Raw genomic sequence first — 19,132 nt, 5'->3', positions numbered from 1 at the left:
AACATTTCCTTTCATGAGCTATATAGCACTGTGTCTCCCATTTTCTGATGCAGTGTCTAACTGCTCACATGGAAGTGGATTAAATGTCTGAAAATAATATAGGTCTTCCTGTGCTCAGTTACACCATGGAAAATATGTTAATACAGTTTTTCTCAGTCGCTTTGGTGCTATTCTCACATCACTATTAACATTTGCACAGCAGTTAGTGCATTTCTCAAAACAATTAGTGCAAACTGCAAAACCTAGTGGATGACCTGCAAAAGCACATCACTTGCTCAAAATGGATAGTCCATTCCTCAAAAGCAGGTATTCATGTCAATGAAACTGTCAGAGTCATCAAAATGAGAAGTCTTGACACCATCGTTTATGAACAAGATAGTCAAATGGCTTTGTTATGTTTTCATTATGACAGTTCTCTCAGTGTTTTCCAATGCAAAAAAAGGTCAGACCTCGGTGACACTATACTGAACATGCTCAAGACAGCACTATACAGTACATGTACAGCCATTTGAAAACTACAGTAAAGTTACACATTGCTGTAGTTAGGGGAGTAAGTGAGTACAAGACACTGAATACGTACATTTTTACTGTATGCTCTTTGCAATTCTACAGCATTGTGACAGAATTTGATAACTAGTTCACCAATTTTGTATGTAATGACTCAAGCAATGAAATGAAGACTATTAGTTTTATTGGGAACGACTATTCAGTATCCATAAATATAGTTCATTTTGACTGACATGACATAAGCAAATGATAATGTTAAAAAACAGCAGAGAATTGTATGAAAGCAACTGATACATGTCCAAAAGCATTTGCAATTTGTTCAGAGGAAGGATAAATTGCTACTATGATGTGCACAAATGACTAAATGTTGTGGAGGTTGAACTAATAGTTATGATAATTTTAATTCTGATCTGAGAAAAGCACCAAAGCGACTGAGAAAAACTGTAACTTGAACAAACTCAAATGAAACTAGCCTATATGCTATCCTATGTCTAACTGATGAGGGGAATGCATCTGAAACACATCTAGATAGGAACCTTGACTGTATTTACCATGCAGGTTCAGGAGGCTGGAACAAATTATCATATAATTTCACTTTCCCCATCATAAAACCATAACCAGTAACAGCAGGCAACCGCTAAAGTAATATAGGCTACTCAACAACAAAGAGAGTAGGTGGCTGCAGTAATGATACCTTTATGATCCTGAAGGAAATTTAAGAATAGGCCTATAGGCTAGGGTTTTTTTCTGTTTTTATCAGTCTCAATTGCTAAAATAGCCTACTGAACCCCATTATCTGAACCAAATGATCAGTGGCCTGAACCTATTTATTGAACTGATCGCTCTTTTAAGCCATTAATATTTCATCTAGCTAGCTCATTTATATTCTATTGCAATACTCCATTCTCACTCAAAATTGTGGGTTGGGTCTCAGGGCCTGAGGAGGCTATAGTAAAAATAACATAGGCCTATCAATAATAGCCTACAATCAAATATCAATAATGAGTTTTCATATTAACGAAACCCATAAACATATAGCCTAAACATTTAATTAAGTTCTGTGGGTAGCCGGATCAAGAGCATGGTGCAGATTGAAGGATTTGAATTATGGCTGCCAATGCAAAACTAACAGAGTTAATAATTACAAATACGCTAATGGTTGGCCTAATTCAGAAAACAATGAAGAAAACACAAAATGCATCGAGCTCTACTAGGTCCAGGCTACATGTGGGCTCTGGGTTCCTTTGGATTCCGACGAACATCAACATCCCCTGTTATGCAACACATCTGGTGCTGCTGACGGGTTTGTGTCGACGTCACATTTCTGGTCCGAAAGTCTCAGCAGTAGCATAGCAAAGCAGCGTCTAACCAGACATCTGTAAACAGGCGAGAGAATATGGATGACGACGTGTTAACAACTTTAAAAATATTAATTATCGGAGAGAGCGGTGTGGGGAAGTCGAGGTAAGTACTTTTACTATGTGTCGTTTGTTCATCACTAGTTTTTGCCATGACAAACATGTCAGAACAACGGAGATATCTGGTGGCTAGCTAGCTGGCCAACGTTAGCTGGTCATTGCTGTTCCACTTAGCTATCGATAGCTAACGTCTGGAACGTAGTTGGTTAGTAAATTGGATGAGTCCTCGGACATCATGTAGAAAGGCGAAAATATAGCTTGACAGTCAGTTAAACTGTTACGCATTTGTCTGATTTATAGTGTCATCGTGTAATCAGCTCAATCCGCAAATTATTGGATTGTGTAATCAATGAAACAACTCGTTACCTGAGTTAGCTGTCTTGTTCTATGTGACTTGACTTAACGTTAACGTTTTGATAGCTAAGCTAAGCTAAGTTGCCTTGCAAGCTAGCTTATTTTCTCAGTGCATCAGGATCAAAGGCTAAGTTAAACGTCAACGTTTTTGGCCACGTCTTTAACCAAAGGCATCAGGTCATATGAATTTCCATTAATGTTAACTTCGTGATATCAACAATCAATATTCTGTAGCAACTATGTTTAACTTGAATTGCCATAGGACGTGGAAGTTCTTTGTGGTGTTTACCATAATAACAATCATTGTGTTCCAGTGATGTTATAAAGTAACATGCAACTTACAACGTTACTTCGCCAATCCAGGTTATTTACACCGTTCGTTTACTGCCAGAAGCTCGTCAACTAACATTAACTCAGTATTAAACTGTTCTAAGAAACTTTTGTTTCTCTGTTGCTTAGCATTGCACTACTAGGGTAATGTAAACCCCCTATTGTTAAACCTTGCGCCCTCTTTTTTCAACAGTCTTCTTCTAAGATTTACTGATGACACCTTTGACCCTGACCTGGCAGCAACTATTGGTAAGTTCAGATTTTTTTTTTTAATCAAACAACAGAAAAGAACAACATGGCCTGAATAGATGTGTAGATTAAAAGAAGCTGTTTGTAGGGTAATGAAGATATGATGTCATGTAAATGTGGCTCATGAAATATGTTGGCCTGAAACCTGCAGTGACTTAAAATAGGTGTGGATAAAGATAACTGCATGACAAAATGATATGTACTGGTAATAATGTAATGTAATAATTAATGTAATGTGTCATTTGTACAGGTGTAGACTTTAAAGTGAAAACAATTGCGATTGATGGGAACAGGGCAAAGCTGGCAATATGGGTAAGTTTATATCCTCCATAATTAACTCATGCGACTTAGAAATCACTTGCATCAGTCAGCTGTATGACTCAATTCCATGATGTCATGTAACCTACTGGGTTGAGCAATAGGTTAACTAACTATTGTCATTAGAGGGCGCCAGAACACAGTTTTCCACAGAGTCGTATAGCTCTGGTTTTCACACTCTCAAGGGTATTGATTGGAAGATCATCTTCCAACATCCAGATCTTCTCTTCTCTTCTCTTCTTTTTTTCCTTTTCTTTTCTTTTCTTCTCTTCTCTTCTCCGTATTGCTCAAATTACAACAGATATAGGATCTGTTCCCTCAAAACCAGTCCCGAACAGTGCTGGGTTTTTATAAGACAATCTGGTGACAATGCTGTTTTCTCAATATAACAGTACCATTTTACTCTATTATCGAAATATTTAGGTTATTTTGGAGCATGTTTCTATGCAATATTAATTAAAAACAAATTATATTCTTGGTGTCCTGATTGGCAGGACACAGCAGGACAGGAGAGGTTTAGGACTTTGACGCCCAGCTACTATCGGGGTGCGCAAGGAGTCATTTTGGGTGAGTTCAGCTCTGACTTGTTCCAGAAAACCAGTTTGTTTGGAAATTTGGTATTTAAAACATTCACAGATTATTAATTCCTTCAGCAGGTTGCGAACAGGTTACATACAGCTATGTTAGCATGCAGATTGATTCACATTGATGCATTAATGCCATACACTATTTCTGATCTAACGTAATTATGTAATTACACAATTATGTAATTAGAATTTATTGTTTTGTTGAGTTCCCAGTCTGCTTTGAGACTATTGACATTTATTTCTGCTGCTATTGAGCTCTCAGAATGATGTGCTAATTTGAAATAGTATAGAAGAAATTATTTAGCAGATTATCATTTGTTACATTTAGCTTTATTCATCTCTCCAGTGGATAACCTCTGCTTGTTAATGAAAATAAGTCTGTGCGCAGTTTATATACCAATTATACGCATACACACACACACACACACGGCAGAAAATATGAAATTGACAAAAACTGATAGGATGTTGAACTTGGAACTCTGTGAAAGAAATCCAACAGTAACTCATTTTTGAAAATCAGGCATAATGTTCAAAATTGTCTAAACACACCTGCAACTTCAACCTATTAGGGTCATAGGGTCATATGGAGACATTAAGATGAAAAAGAATCAAGGGACTGTCCTCGGTCAGTGCGATAAATGTGTAAATTTTTATCATGCTCTTTGAAAGGCTGCCATAGAAGATGCAAAATAACAAGAAATGTTAGAAACACAATGAGTGCCTACATGTACATAGCTTCACTACTTCGCCCCAAAATTAGAGTTATTTGTTATCAAAATTGATTACACTGACTATTAAAATAAGGACTAGCTGAAGTGAGAAGCTCTTTTTTAGCACCTACACCATTTGGAATGTGTTTCTTTCGAGAGCAAAAAGTGACTCCATATTCGGTTGCTCTAATTCATGAACAGCTTAAGCTAGACACAAGATTCAAAACCTCTGCGGTCTGTATTATTGGGTAATTGTCATGCATGTTTGAAGCTGATACTCCTTGGCAGCCTGTTTCTTTAGAACTGAAATGAATATTCAAGATTTCAAAAATGCACGAGCCAAATATCTGCTCATTTGATGCCAGCCAGTCAGCTAAAAGACTTGCACTGCCAGTGTCTCTCTCCCACTCTCTCTGACTTGCTGTTCAACCATATTTAGTGTCTGACATCAAACCAGAAGAATTCCTAATGTTTCCTGAGGTCTCACCATATTTGCATTCTCTCTCTTGTAGTGTATGATGTTACAAAACGGGACACTTTCACCAGACTGGAAAACTGGCTGAATGAACTGGAGACGTACTGTACACGTAATGACCTTGTGAAAATGCTGGTTGGAAACAAGATTGATAAGGTTTGTTCAGTTCTGTAAGTTAAAAAAAAACAAACAAACAAACAAAAAAAAAGTGTTGACCTTGTTTACTCTGGAACACTTCTGTGGTTGTGACTTCCCTTTTTTGTCTTAGGACAATCGGGAAGTAGACAGAAATGAAGGCCTTAAGTTTGCACGGAAACATTCAATGCTGTTCATAGGTAAGTAGGCTGTGTGTCCTTTCAGGAAATGCATAGCATATGCAGATGGGATTTTGTTTTTGAGAGATTGTTCCCTGTTGGCTCTCCGTGTTGGCTTTCCTTGTTTCCACACACTTTTCATGAAATCCGGTTAATGGCTCGTGGATCACATGTCCTGTGACATAAAAATAATCACAGGTCTCTCAGTTATTTATAGCCACATAAGTATACGCCTTCTTAGATTATTCAAGTTTAGAGCTGGACACTGATTACATACTAGTTAAAGCTAGTCATTATATTGTTTTGCTGCATGCACTGTATTTCTCTCATCATGTTTAAATGACCAGCCCTGACATGAGCTGTCATTTGAGGGTTTCTCACAATATTTGGACATTCTCCTCTGACACAGTGTCAGCCAGTGCATCAGTGCAAACTCGAGGTGCTTTTTGTGAATATGAAGCATAGCAAGTCCACGTTTACATTGATGTTAACTATTTGCATTTCACAAAAGGTACTTATCCAACAGGTTACTTGCTTTAGTCCATTCCTTCACTTAGTAATCTCATTTCTTATTAGTTATTCCTAGATGTTTTCTATGTTTTTCCTAATTGTACCATCTTTTAATGTTCAGGTAGGCAAGGTGAGACTGAGACATGTATCCTCACAAACCTGTCTGCAAATCTGCCTGCTTATTTTTATTCATCTTTTCTCTCTCTCTCTCTCTCTCTCTCTCTCTCTCTCTCTCTCTCTCTCTCTCTCTCTCTCTCTCTCTCTCTCTCTCTCTCGTTGTCTGCTTACTCCAGAGGCGAGTGCTAAGACACGTGATGGCGTGCAGTGTGCCTTCGAGGAGCTGGTGGAGAAGATCCTGCAGACCCCGGGCTTGTGGGAGAGCAGTGTGCAGAACCAGGGCGTTCGCCTGACGGACCAGAACCAGGCGGCTGGTGGGGGCAGCTGCGGGGGGTACTGCTCCGTCCTCTAACCACCCCCACCCCTGCCCCCATCTCCACCTCCACCCAAACAACAACAAAAAAAGACAAACTGAGACAGACCACTCGCCCCCCCAACCCCACCACCACCCCACCCCCACCCCCGCTTCCCTCCTCCCCCCGACAGTGGGTTGGGAGGGGCTGGTCCCTCTGAGGCGCAGTGCCGAGGGGCTCTACTGTTTGCACACTTCATACCTAGTACATCACGTTGTATGGGCCATGCCTCATGTTCTACTCTTTTATCCGTGTTATTTAAAAAAACAGGCTTCTTGTTATTCTACAATCCTGCGGGATGCTCCGTGTTAAATAGATCATGTACAGTGTAGTTTCAGTTTCACTGTCCCTGTATCTCCGGTATCTGCCGTGGATGCCACTGCTTGGTGGATTCATCTCCTGTGTTTCTTCCACATACAGCCTGTACCTTCCAGCCCTGAGGCCAGTGAGAGGAGGGAATGGCGAAGCAGTAGACAGGGAGTTTTAGGTCAGGTGACATCACTGCAGAGATATACAGTACATACTCACTGACTATAAGAGAGCCTGCTTTTCATCTGTTTTAATATATTGTTTATCGATGCTTCTCTCGGCATTGGAAAGCATTGCCTTAGTTCCGTATACTTTGCCTCTTCTGTCTGGATTTTAAATCTGTAGTTGTTATAATAGGCTTTTCTAAGCCTATTCTACTTTTCTAAGCAAGCACAAAAACGTGCTGTCTTGCATTTTGCTTTAGGTACATGCCTGCTGTATTTTGCATGCCTTTCATGTCATGTTTTTTTTTTTTCTTCTTCAAAAGAATGTTTGCATTTCAACTATGTTTGTTTTGAAACATATCAATTCTTTCAGTTGACCAGGACCTGTAGATAAAGTATCATGACAAATACCTCTGTCAGGCCGCTTTGGACGTCAGAGTTCATGCCCCAAGCAAACAGTATTATAAAGAAGAGGCATAGTTACTCAAGGCAAGCATCTAAATATTTGTGGCCACAACAAAAGCCTTTCCATGATGTCTCCATACTTCATACACACTTCATACTTATGAATTGGCATATTCTCACTTTAATTTTTTGAGTTGTTCCAGAGGTGTTCATTCATGCTTATATGCACATCCTATTTAAAGCAATATTCTCTGTTTGTGACTTTTGTTTGAGTTGTCTCCATCCATACTTTACTCTTTAAAACAATTATGCCTTAACGTCTGACTGTGACATGATAATCTTTGTATCACTACGACAAACCAGTGATGGGAAAAGTGGTAGACAAAGACATTTTCAGAGTAGATTGATTTTATTTTCTTTCTTCCTGTCTAAACAGATTATGGATCTGTGTCTTTTGCCTCACTGAGCAGTTTGGACATTAATGGAGGCATCGTTAATTGCTGGTTCTCTGGCCAATGCTGTAATACTTGCCTTGGCTTGTCAAAGAAAGGTATTGATTGAACCATTCCTGTATTTGGATGTGGATTGTAAGCCGGAAAAAATGTATGTTGGAACATTAGATCAGCTCTTTTATTTTGCAATAAAACATGTTGATGTTCACCAGGAAGTTGTCATAATTTTGTAAAGTTCTATGATGTGTGATGACCAATGATATGTAATTGAATTTTGTTCTTATCCACAATCATGTTGGTAGTTAGTTGGGACAGTGGCATCACAAACCTTTTGGCCTGTCTTGTAGTTGAAAGTTTGAAAAACATGATTCAGTTACTAACATAACAAGGAGTGCCATCCCTACTCATGCTTGTAATTCTCTCCAGACCTTTCATTTGTGACAAGCACCAGTTGGAGAACATTGTTTTGTTTTTATTTTCTCTGGAAGCTATAAAGACAATTTCCTCTAGTCCATCAGATGTTAATGCTGACATAACAGATTATTAAATACTGACAATACCTACACTGACATCCAGTCTGTATAGGTGTGTCTAATACATGCCTGGACAATGGAAGAATGTGCACCTCGGCTCTCATGACATTAAGCCTAGATCCGAACCAGTAGGTCTCACCAGAGTGAGAACTGGGCCTTTTCATTCACAACCAATTATTTCAATTGACATAGGAACCCCATACTGTGTGTCCAGTATCATTTTACTGGGCCAACAAGCTCAGGAGTGACCCTAAACCCGGCCATACTAGAGAAATAAATAGTGACATGAGTACAGCTATTCATGTTCCAGTGCGCCCTCTATTATTGAAGTCATGTGTGGCACGCCACAGGCAACACACCCAAGTGTCTCTTTCGGAAGGTCATCCGTCATTCTGCTCATCAAAGAGAGAACCCCCAGATTTCAGATTTCATTTTTCGACAGAATGAAAACATACCCATTAGAGTTGTCTGTTTTGTTAAATGAGGGTAGAAGAAGTCAGTCAAAGCTGGTATTCCTCCTTGAATTTATGTTGGAGGAGTTCCATAGCCATTGATTATTTACAGAATGTTAATAAGACGGTGATTAGATGATGTTAGCCATAAGAAAATAAATGTGATATTATGGTTGACCTCCTGTCTGTTATAACACAGCTGAGCTTATTTATGTTTTTCAGGAGCCTGATCTTGTCTTTGTTAGACACCCAAAATGTTCATGAAATAGATCTGGTTGTCTTCCTGAGTGAACTTCCCTTTAACATGTACAAAATTACAGATCTGTAATTAGTCTCTTCCAGAGTTTTCCCTCGTATCTTAAATCATTTTATCCCTGCCTAATCCGTTCTTTTACTAGGTGACATACTAGAATGTTCTCTAGCCTTTTGCAAAGATGGATGAGTGTAATATGGATATTATGTTTTTGTATGAAGTTGAGTTGATCAATTACACCTAGAAGCGGTGGAACTGGAACATACTTTCTGCATACGCAAGGTCATAAGTCCAAGATGTGATCAGACATGGAGTCTATACTCTTTAGTCCACCACAAGACTACAGCATAATGGTATATCAGACCATATACATTTATATAAACATATTGTAGTTGGGAATGGTGTTCTGTGTCCGCAAAATCACATCCACACAAATCCATCTCTGGATTTATGCTTCACTGCCTTTCCCTTCAAAACCTGATGCTGCTACATCACAACCACTCATGCACTGATAGCAGAGGCAGCCATGCAAGGAAATAACCACAGATTTTTGGAGGCCGTCAACCTCGATGCTCCCCACATACAGGCACACTGTGATACAGTTTGGGACACTTTGGGACATACCATAATAATAATGGCATGGAACCTTTGTCATTGTGTTATTTAGTTTTGAAGTTCAAACTATTGCATTGCCAAACAATCATTGAGTAACCAAGACATGAGATTTAAACATGAGTAGGGGATGGAGAGGACTTGGACAATGTGCTTTATTTTCTTCATATAGAAGGTGGCAACACCATGTGGCAGTCATATCATGAACCACTATGGTGTACATGTTACTGAACGGCTAACGCTTCTCACCTGAACTGAGTAACATGCGTTGATTGTTTCACTGTTTAGGGCTGATACCTAAGAAGGATGATAATAGAGGTTGATGACTTGATGTTCACTTTTCTGCAGGTCCAGGTGTATGACAGAGGTGCAGGTGCTTCATCACTGACAGGGTTGTGAATGGGGACTGCTTGTTATCAGCATTGAAGGGGTCAGTGAGAGTAATGCCCCATTGTTTTCTTCTGAGGACAATGTGAACACCAGCACAAAGTGTCCTGTGAGGAGAGGTGACAAGTAGATGTTGATGGTAGCCAGTTCTGGTGTGACGATTCTTTTCCATCCACTATCTCTTGGAGACTGTCCTTTTAACTGCCTTGGATGAGCATATGGAAGACCTTTTTACTGCAGTGAATCATATCTGATATCTGCAACATCAGATGGAAATAGCTTCAACTCCAGTCTGGTGGACCTTGCCATGCCAACAATGTGTTGCTCAGATGTAGATCTGTAACATAAGCTTGAAACAGCCTAGATGTAGCAGTGGTGCAAAACCCATAGAGGCCATACCAGCTTCAATGTGCTGTTCAGACATAGCAGGGGCTAACTGTTTCAGTATGAGCAGTTTATCAGATTGGAAGTGGCTTTTTCCTAGATTACCACTCAAAATGTCCTGCACGCTCTCTATTTTCCACATTACATGTAACTAAATTTAAAGTGGAAATAATTAGCCCTTTCCATGCAACCGTCCACAACACTGGTGTCCCTCCAGTGGCAAGTCTTGTGGGAACCCATTCTTACACAAGCAAGGCTAGTGGTGTAAATCTAGGACAATTGTTTTCTCTGGAAAAAGTGGCTAAGGAAGACAGGAGTGAAATCTTGAAGGAACCAAAGCCATATTGAAGCCCTGACCACTGACAGTGACAGTGTCCAAAATGGAATACTCCAGTCCCCATTAGGTGACATACTTAGGAGAGACAGAGTAGTCATTCTTGGAGATCACTCAACTTTTCTTTGGAGAGGAACAGCAGTTATCAAAGCAACATGTGGTTAGTGGTTATTTCCAGACCAGTATTCATGCAAATAGGCAAAGAAATATTAACAGCAATGGATGTTGCAAGAATAGTGCTACATCAGACTAAAGGAAATGAATTTGACATGAACACAATTTAATCTATCCACAATAGGAACACTTAGGAACACTTACAAGAACATTGGTTTTATGCAAAAGATGAAACTTGAAAATGTCTTACGCATTCAGTCATAGGACAAAAATCCAGAGTCTACCGTACCAACACTGAATGTCATATAACTTATGAAAATGGTGAACATTCAAAGAATATATTACATTTTCCGACCACAGACATGAGGTTTTGTGTTCATGTATGATAAATGACCATAAGATTAAAGAGAAAGGGTACAGATGAACATTCCCTCCAACTAGTCAGTTGCTGTGCATTCAGGTTCAATAACACTGATGACTAAAACTTCAGATGACCAAATGGACCAACAAGAAAAACAAAAACAAGAAACCTCTTTATCTTTCTGAGCTCTGTCATGGGAAGGCACGCCAGTGAATGCAATACATGTCAAGCACAAAATTATTGCTTTTCATAAAAAACACTGTAGTTGGTAATAATAATAAATTCATATTTGAGGAATTGAGGAGGTCAAGTCTCTGGAAAATGTCACTTAATCTTATTTAAAGAACGGAGGGAATTGTCTCTTTCATTTTCTGTAAGAATCCCTTTGTAAAGACTTTTGTGGCACAGAAGAAATCCTCTTTCTCTCTCAATCTCTCCCCCTCTCTCTAGTTGTCTTCTCCCCATGAGGACTGTTCAAGACAGGGCTGAGTTAGTGTTGGGGCACCAGGGGCACTTTGACGGTCTTTATTTCGGCTATATGGGAGGACTTCTGGATGATACAGCTGGTTGTCCCCGTGGCTGCTGTCCCTCCTTCCTTTCCCTGGGTAGCCATGTTTGTCAAGGCCATGGCGGCGTGGATCTCCTTCCAGTATGTCTCGTCTTTTCCTCTCCCACCCTCCTTTTGCTTATTACTAGACAGGAAATGACATAATATACTCCAGTTAGACATCACACAGGTTCACATTATACAATGTAAACCAATTTAATATAGAATAAACAGCCATCTCAACAGCCATCTCTTCTGTGCTCTCTAAATCAGGGGTGTCAAACTCATATTAGGTAGTGGGCTGGATTTGTTGGAATGAGACCTCATGGTGGGCCATCTTTTTCATGGTTATTATCATTTTCTGCATGGGTATCAGAGTGTTATTTGATGATATCATTTATGAGCAAACAAGTACAAATAATGTACTGCTGTCATATACTGCTTTCTTTCTTGAAATGCCCTACTTCCATGTTAGTTTTTCCGCTTCTTCCTTCCTGAGGATGGTTTGTAGTGCTAGGTTATCAATTCATCATATCACAGAGATATTGCTTAGCCTATTACACATTGTTGAAGACAACTGGATGTGATCTTTTTTTCTAAATTTCTCTTCCTACCTAAAACTTCTGGGTATGAAACCTGCTGGCGGGCCTGATCTGGCCCCAGGCTTTATGTTTGACACCCCTGCTCTAAATAAATAACTGCTAATGTGCATTGCCAGTGCAAATGTGTAGATGACACTGAACATTGGAGAGGATCTCTGGATTTTTAGTTCTGGACAATATGGGAATGACACACGCAATGCTTTCTCTCTCTCACCTGTCACATTTGTTTGAGCTGCAGTCCAAAGGCTCTGTGGAGGAAACAGAAGAGTGATTAAATTCATTGCATAGAGATTTGGCTTCTTGAACATGTCTTCTGTCTTATTTGTTAGCTTTTATTAAGGGAGACATATTATTCATTAAGACAGAAACCACTCAGAGAAAATTTCAAAGTATAATGTAATCAATAGACATTAGCGGTTCGGTTATTTCAGCTGGTAAGCCAGAAAGGTCCCAGAATGGCTTTTAACAACTAATGTCAGGTGGCTGTACCTTACGTCAGGATAATTCCTGAACAACTACACAGCAGGGAAAAATAGGGACAGTTAGTCTCAGAGCGCATCTCACTGGTGACGTTTTACAGCGCACAAAGGACTCAGAGTTGAAAAGATTTCGGCTCGAAGAAAAATGTTGTAATAACTTAAGGGATGCAAATGAGCTGTGCAGCACTGGAACAAAATGCCTGTGTTGCTGACACAGAGCAGATATCATTTTTCCATCTCTAAAGCACTGGAGAAACATAATTGCATTTGTTTTGGCGGGAGTTTGCGAGTCCAGCCAAGCCTGGCACACTTCACTCTTTGGCTCTGCAGAGGAACTCACGCACACTTACACACTTATAGTTCCATATGCATATGTATGTGTGTATGTACACACAGACACACACTCACACACACACACACACACACACACACAGCAAGACAGTGCACATGCAATGCACATATAAACTATGTCTATGGCTTACATATAAAATGTGCATATATACACAGAATACAGTTCAAGTGTTGCAAAATGTGCATACATTAGAGCACCTAGTGGAAATATTTTCACACAAGCAGTGGATTACACTTTTGTGCTTTTTGTATTCTGCTAATTGTGCTAAATGTTGTACTCTCCACGGTAAAGCCATTAAATGGAATGAATTATTGACGAGGGAAGGATTCTGTACCTTGAACTGAATAAGGAATAAAGTCAGGACAGTGTATTCTGATACAGTCGTGTTGAGCACTGCTGAGCATCTGTGTGCCTTTGTGACTTGCACCTGCTTTAAAGCTTACACGCACTGCTCTAGGGTCAGTGTGAATGATGTAACTCGGCCACCAGGTAAAAAACTTAACACAGTCAATGGCTTTACCTTTAATCTCTACATTTCTGTTCCCACAAAGTCCTTCTAAGTGTGTGGTTAATATGCACTGCCATGCAAGACTCAGTTGAGACCCCTCTTTGGCAGGGATACAATTAGGGGGCCAGGCTACACTAAGCTCCTTGATTTTCAGAGCTCTGCGCTCGGTTGAGGGCGATCCAGATCGGTGGAGGGGAAAATATCTTTAGGGAACCATAGAGAGAAAAACTGGAAACTAATACATAACAAAACAGAGTTTTCAATATTCTTCGCCTGAAATACATTCAACTCAGATTCTTAAAACATCTGTCCTGCCAAGAACTACTGTGAACCATTAATAAATCATTTACCATTTGCTTCTATGAGCTACTGAATGCCTCACAGATCAAACTAAATATCTGTAGCTCTGTTGCACCTCAGCCACACTTTACTTGGAGGGGAAAATATTTCTTTGGGCACAGGGAAGAGACAATGTTTTTTTAAAAGATAATAAACTTCCTCTTCAATTTCAAGATTAAAAAGATTTCTCTCCCTCCAGTTCATTGCTTAACTTTACTTTTTAATGAATATTTAATTGAATAAATTAACATGAATAAAATGCTTTATTTGTTCTTTGGTTCTGTAGAGCAATCTTAGGCAATCTCTAGTACTCAAAAACAGAGGCCCTTGTTAGGAAATAACTTAAAAAACAGTTGATTTTAACAGTGGTAACAGTGGTGCAGTAGGAATGCCTCTGAACACAATCCAACACAAGCATAGGTACACACACACACACACACACACACACACACACACACACACACACAGACACACACACACACACTAACACACACACACACACACCACAGCCTATACAGCACGTAACAAAACCTGACCTGGCCTTTAGTTTCACACCCTATTGCCTTAACTAAACAGTGGCCATATTGTGGGGTCTCGTGTTGCCTCCCCTGAGCTCTCTAATGACCCTAAATGGCTTTCTGCACCTCCAGGTTTACTCTGTTTCTCTGAAGTGCTGTCTGTGGCCCTCTTGTTCTCTTCAGACAGTAGGAGCCTATGAATAAAAGGGCAGAACTGAGCGTGGGTCCAGACCAGGGTGGACCAATGTAGATGACACAAGAGAGTTCATTTTTCTAAATCATTATTCACCCCTTTCCTGAATTTGGAGGGACTGGCTTCCAATGGACTCTCAAATGATCTCATGCGTAAGTTGTCAGCTGGGAAATGTGAAGAATTCACAAATTCTTGTCTCCAACAACATCCTTCTTCAAAAATTTCCATGCGCATATGCTACACAGGAAACTATGTGTCTGTGTGGTGTCAGTCCTAATTTCATACATGCTTGCACAACAGAACACATTTGCTGTCCCAGATATGTGGAAAGTCTCTTTACAGTCCTTTTACCCTGGAGTAGAGTAAATGCTTGGAGTAAACAGTGTGAAAGTTTTCATAGTTCTCCTGTGCCATAGTTCCACTCTGCTTCGAGTAATATGTTTCCACTGACATTCCGGGATGATGAAATTTTAGCAGGTTAAGTGCAATGGCAAAAATACCCCAGGTCTCAATAACTGCCAAGCAGAAACCGAATTTGAATGCCGCATACAAGTCTCTGTAGCCCAGTCAAATACTAGTATTAATTTAACACATTTCTAAGCAGTGTCACTCTTAACACTGTGTTCCTGTGATTAAGTACTGATGAAGACTTAATGATAAGACTTTGGTTGTCTGTATCTGTCAGTGCCAGGAGTCATAATTATGGTTTTACTATTATGTAGTGACAAGGGAAATACCACACACAAGAAAGCCTGGCGTAATGTGTCCAGTCAGCTGGGTATGAGTCTGTCAGTCTTTGCCTCTTTTCATGCAGTTGGAAAATATTTACACAAATACACACAACCGTCTTACACAGCAACTTATAAGTAAACTAATATCTCTGAAAAGTCATATTCCCTACAACTGACTACAGACATTTTTTTCAACAATTATTACAGTGAGGACTACTTTGTATATCTGAATAGGCAGCAATGAAGTGTTCTTTATACTCAGACATTTCATCATCCTCTATTGGATTAACCATAAATTTGTATTACAACTGATTGTAATGTGTACCAATCAGATGTGCATGTAATGCATATTCCCATTAAGTATAATTGTGGATGCATAAAGAACCATGTTTAAACACCAAAGCATTTAGTTAAAAAAAGGTCCAAATGGCTAATGACACGTCTTTGTGTTAAGCATGTTTCTGCCACTTATAACTGTGCTCTCCTTTTCCTATTCTGCCTGACTTGCTTACCCTGGCTCACTGGTACAGGAGGTGCTGATGATTCAAACCATTTGCAGCTTATACCTGGCAATGGAAAACAGTAATCTCAGGCATTCCTTAATTGTCCCTAAAGAGGGCAGTTCCATGATGGCAGGAGTACAAAACCAACAGACAGGGGAACATGTTAAGCAGCAAGGGTGGAAATTATGCAAACGATAAATTAGACCCAATTATTTTGGCAAAAAGGGACTCTCGTAGTCATCAGACATCAGCAGGTGTTCCTATACACTGGGCTGTTGATCAACTTTCCACATTCAAAGCAGGCACATAGCACCTGAGCCCGAGCCCACCATTTCCCACCAACTCGACTCAACTTCGAGTGTCAGAGGGCAAACAGCATCAATATGTCACTGTCAATGAACTCCCCAAATCCTCAAAAGTATTAAAAAACACGACCTTATATGAGCCCCGAAAGCTCTTACCAGCTCTGTAGACACCGTTGGCCTCCACTTCAGATGATGAGGGCGAGAGAAGGTCATCATCGTACTCGTTGGAGCTAAAGGACCCTGAGTGGTTCCTCCATCGGGAGTCCAGGACTTTGTTTGACGCCATGACGTGGTGCAGGGAGTCGTTCAGGTAGCGGTTCAGCAAGCTGCTCTTGTATTTGGGCGGGGAGACGTAGTCGTCGCAAAGGGCAGGGTCAGTCCTGAGCCCCACCCCTTTCACCCGTCTGTCCTGCTGGATGACGCTCTGGTACGACGGCCGGCTGAACTCGCCGTCACCGGACGGCATCCGAGAGGCATTCTCACCATCTGCGGAGTGGCACAGGACAGGACATGTTCATCTTAAGGCAGTACATAAGATGACCATGCGCACACACACAAACGTACACACTCACCCAAAGTTCTTTCAAACCAGTGCATGTGCAACCTCACACAAACACAACCACAACCACACAAACACACACACACACTACCCTCGGAATTCGTGTCATCGCTGCTGATGCTGAGTCTTTCGGCGTTGCCCTGCACGTATTTGTTGTACAGTTTGATGCGTAGAGCCCAGCTAAGGTCAGGCTGCCTCACAGTGTTCTTCAGCCGTCGTCGTGCATTAGCAAACCAGTTAGAAACCTGCAACATAAAAGAGTATCATAAACACAGATATCATGCACCTTGAAAAGTATGGCACAAGATGCACCAATACAGGCACATGCTGACCACACACTGTGCCAAATCCACACAGGCCATTCATATCCATCAAGAGCTTCCACTCAGTTTCTGTTTCCAAAGTGTCTCCGTAAAACATAATACCTATTCATGGGATCACCCATTAAACCTGTAAAGCCTGCATGAGTAATTTTGTCATTTTCTCTGAAAATTGTTGTCAAAGACCACAAGGTGGCTTCATCCACAAGGTGGCTTGAACCACACGTGTTTCATCCTGTGTAACATACTCCAAAGAGTGTTCAAGGGGGTGGAGATGTGGCCATGTCCACATAACCCACATCCCTACCAAAGATTCTAGAGCTCTGTTCTAGAATCTTTGATACCAACCTGCACCAGAGTCATGTGGGAGCCCAGGGCCAGGAGAATCTTCTCTGTCTTGGTGGGGTAGGGGTTGTCTCTGTGCTTGTACAGCCATTGTTTGAGAGGACGGGCCATGTCCTGGAGAGCCTGACGCTTGTGTCGAACCTTCCCTGCGCCCGACCGCGACCTGTGGGGAGTGCAGATGGTCACTGTTTTCACAAATCCCTCTCAAAATGTCACTCTTTAAGCTAGCTTTTGCCTCAGAGACTGTCAATAATTTTGATTACCCAGACTTCAACACTTGTTCTGCAAAAGTGTTTTGCATTTGTAGTGATGAAAGATTTGTTAGGACTTCTTTTTACAGGAGCTGCTTCTGCATGACTGCCTCTGTATGTTAGATGATCAGTAGAGGTCACTGTGGAGCTAGCTCACTATGCACATTGCTGTGGCATTTGGTGCTCTGACTGCAACACAATGCTATGTAAATGCAACACATTCCCTTCCACCTCTGGCTTGCCAAGGGGTCACCACTCTGCCAATATTTGCCTTGTAATCCTGATCTGTATGCACAGCCTGAAGACCATTTACTTTCATGTAAAGCATTTGGCACACATATCTATTTATATTAATGCATGCCCACCTATGGAGATACTCTGCTGGCTGAATCTATAGTCTGCTGGCTCTTTCATACCCTCCCAAAGCACTACTGAAACTGTAACCTGACATAGCCTATAGTCTCTGTTAAGCAGACCATTATAGTACACATTAGTCACCCTTTTTGACATTTAGCATGGAGAATACACACACATAAACACAGACTCACACTCATGCACATACCGGTACTTTTTTTAATATTTATAATCAAATGAAATTAAAACTAAATTAAAACAAACAATTCTATCAAGAAAATGGTAAGAAGACTCAAGTGTATAACACACATAATTATTTTTTTCTGCTGTTCTTCATTGAATGCTGAAATTGGCATTAAGCTACCACATATTGATAAGATGACAACAGCATCCATTACATACCCATTTCTCCTGTGCTTGATAGAAGGGTCATCATCAATAACTTTGTGATTTGACAACAAATCTGAATGCTGTCCTTCTATAACTTCCAAATAGTTCAGACTCTTCATTTCCACCTCTTTAGCATTCTTTTCAAACATAATGTGGTTATCAAATGTATTGAAAACCACGGCACTCATTTTGATATCGGAATGCAAAGCCTTTTTATATAAAGATGCACAGTTGTGTGTCACACTCCAGGTTGCGTGCCTACGAAAGACAGAGATCATTTACGTATTATAACGTATTTTTCATTTTTACATTTTCATTTGTGCGCCTAAGCCAAACAGAGGGCAAATAAATGTATCATGCTTAGTAGCCTACCTAATAAAAGTGTACCAACTTGTACCTTCAGTTCACAAACGTTGACAATTCATCAGAGCAATTTCTAACTTGGCACATCCCATAGAATCCGTCAAGACTTGTACTCCAAGATAACCAGGGTAGTTCACAACATGGGCTACTGTTCATCTCTCTTGAAGAATGAGCTGAATGTAATCCTGTCACGGACTGAGTCCTAGCGCGCGGTCAGACCCCCTTTGAACATCCTCCCTCTGTGAAGTCAGAGTGGTAGTGTGCGTGTACTGTGCAATCTTCGACAGTCTACCTACTTTATTCAACATAACGATGGTGGTAATGCGCCCCGGAATATGAATACGGTGCCCATCTCATGTTTCCCAGCGAAAATGAGCAGCCTCCGAATTTACATGAGAATGATGAATGCGTGTTCCGCGGCACAGGTGAGGGAGTTGAGTATCGCCGAGCTACTGCATGTCTGGCTGTTAG

At 40.5% G+C, this 19,132-nt stretch overlaps 2 protein-coding genes across 2 annotated transcripts; one reads left to right on the top strand and one right to left on the bottom strand.

The window, feature by feature from the left end:
• The first annotated feature begins 1,842 nt into the window (after nt 1-1,842).
• Nucleotides 1,843-7,780, top strand: rab18b (RAB18B, member RAS oncogene family). The gene is made up of 7 exons (XM_076295167.1): nt 1,843-1,971; nt 2,803-2,858; nt 3,109-3,170; nt 3,671-3,743; nt 4,986-5,104; nt 5,217-5,283; nt 6,066-7,780. The coding sequence occupies exons 1-7, from the start codon at nt 1,904-1,906 to the stop codon at nt 6,239-6,241; spliced, it is 621 nt and encodes a 206-aa protein (XP_076151282.1). The 5' UTR covers nt 1,843-1,903; the 3' UTR covers nt 6,242-7,780.
• A 3,155-nt stretch (nt 7,781-10,935) lies between these two features.
• On the bottom strand, nt 10,936-18,841 carry LOC143135318 (homeobox protein Mohawk-like). The gene is made up of 7 exons (XM_076296018.1): nt 18,671-18,841; nt 18,311-18,556; nt 17,307-17,466; nt 16,730-16,883; nt 16,236-16,565; nt 12,366-12,399; nt 10,936-11,694 (listed from the first exon to the last, which is right to left on the bottom strand). The coding sequence occupies exons 2-7, from the start codon at nt 18,484-18,486 to the stop codon at nt 11,493-11,495; spliced, it is 1,056 nt and encodes a 351-aa protein (XP_076152133.1). The 5' UTR covers nt 18,487-18,556; nt 18,671-18,841; the 3' UTR covers nt 10,936-11,492.
• Nucleotides 18,842-19,132: the final 291 nt, after the last annotated feature.

Source organism: Alosa pseudoharengus, unplaced genomic scaffold (assembly GCF_046254945.1).
Source record: "Alosa pseudoharengus isolate Yale_2024_CS ecotype anadromous, Long Island Sound unplaced genomic scaffold, YU_APseudo_1.1 YU_APseudo_1.1_scf_2, whole genome shotgun sequence".
NCBI lineage: Eukaryota > Metazoa > Chordata > Actinopteri > Clupeiformes > Clupeidae > Alosa > Alosa pseudoharengus.
The sequence above is the reverse complement of the archived record's forward strand: the minus strand, read 5'-3'. Positions and strand labels throughout refer to the sequence as shown.

Excerpts from the sequence above, each read along its gene's own strand:
- rab18b (XM_076295167.1), top strand. The coding sequence starts at position 1,904 with ATGGATGACGACGTGTTAACAACTTTAAAAATATTAATTATCGGAGAG. Across the intron at positions 1,972-2,802 it reads AGCGGTGTGGGGAAGTCGAG|TCTTCTTCTAAGATTTACTG; the intron begins GTAAGTACTTTT and ends TTTTTTCAACAG. Across the intron at positions 3,171-3,670 it reads GGGCAAAGCTGGCAATATGG|GACACAGCAGGACAGGAGAG; the intron begins GTAAGTTTATAT and ends CCTGATTGGCAG.
- LOC143135318 (XM_076296018.1), bottom strand. The coding sequence starts at position 18,486 with ATGAGTGCCGTGGTTTTCAATACATTTGATAACCACATTATGTTTGAA. Across the intron at positions 17,467-18,310 it reads ATCAAGCACAGGAGAAATGG|GTCGCGGTCGGGCGCAGGGA; the intron begins GTATGTAATGGA and ends CACTCCCCACAG. Across the intron at positions 16,566-16,729 it reads CGATGACACGAATTCCGAGG|ATGGTGAGAATGCCTCTCGG; the intron begins GTAGTGTGTGTG and ends GCCACTCCGCAG.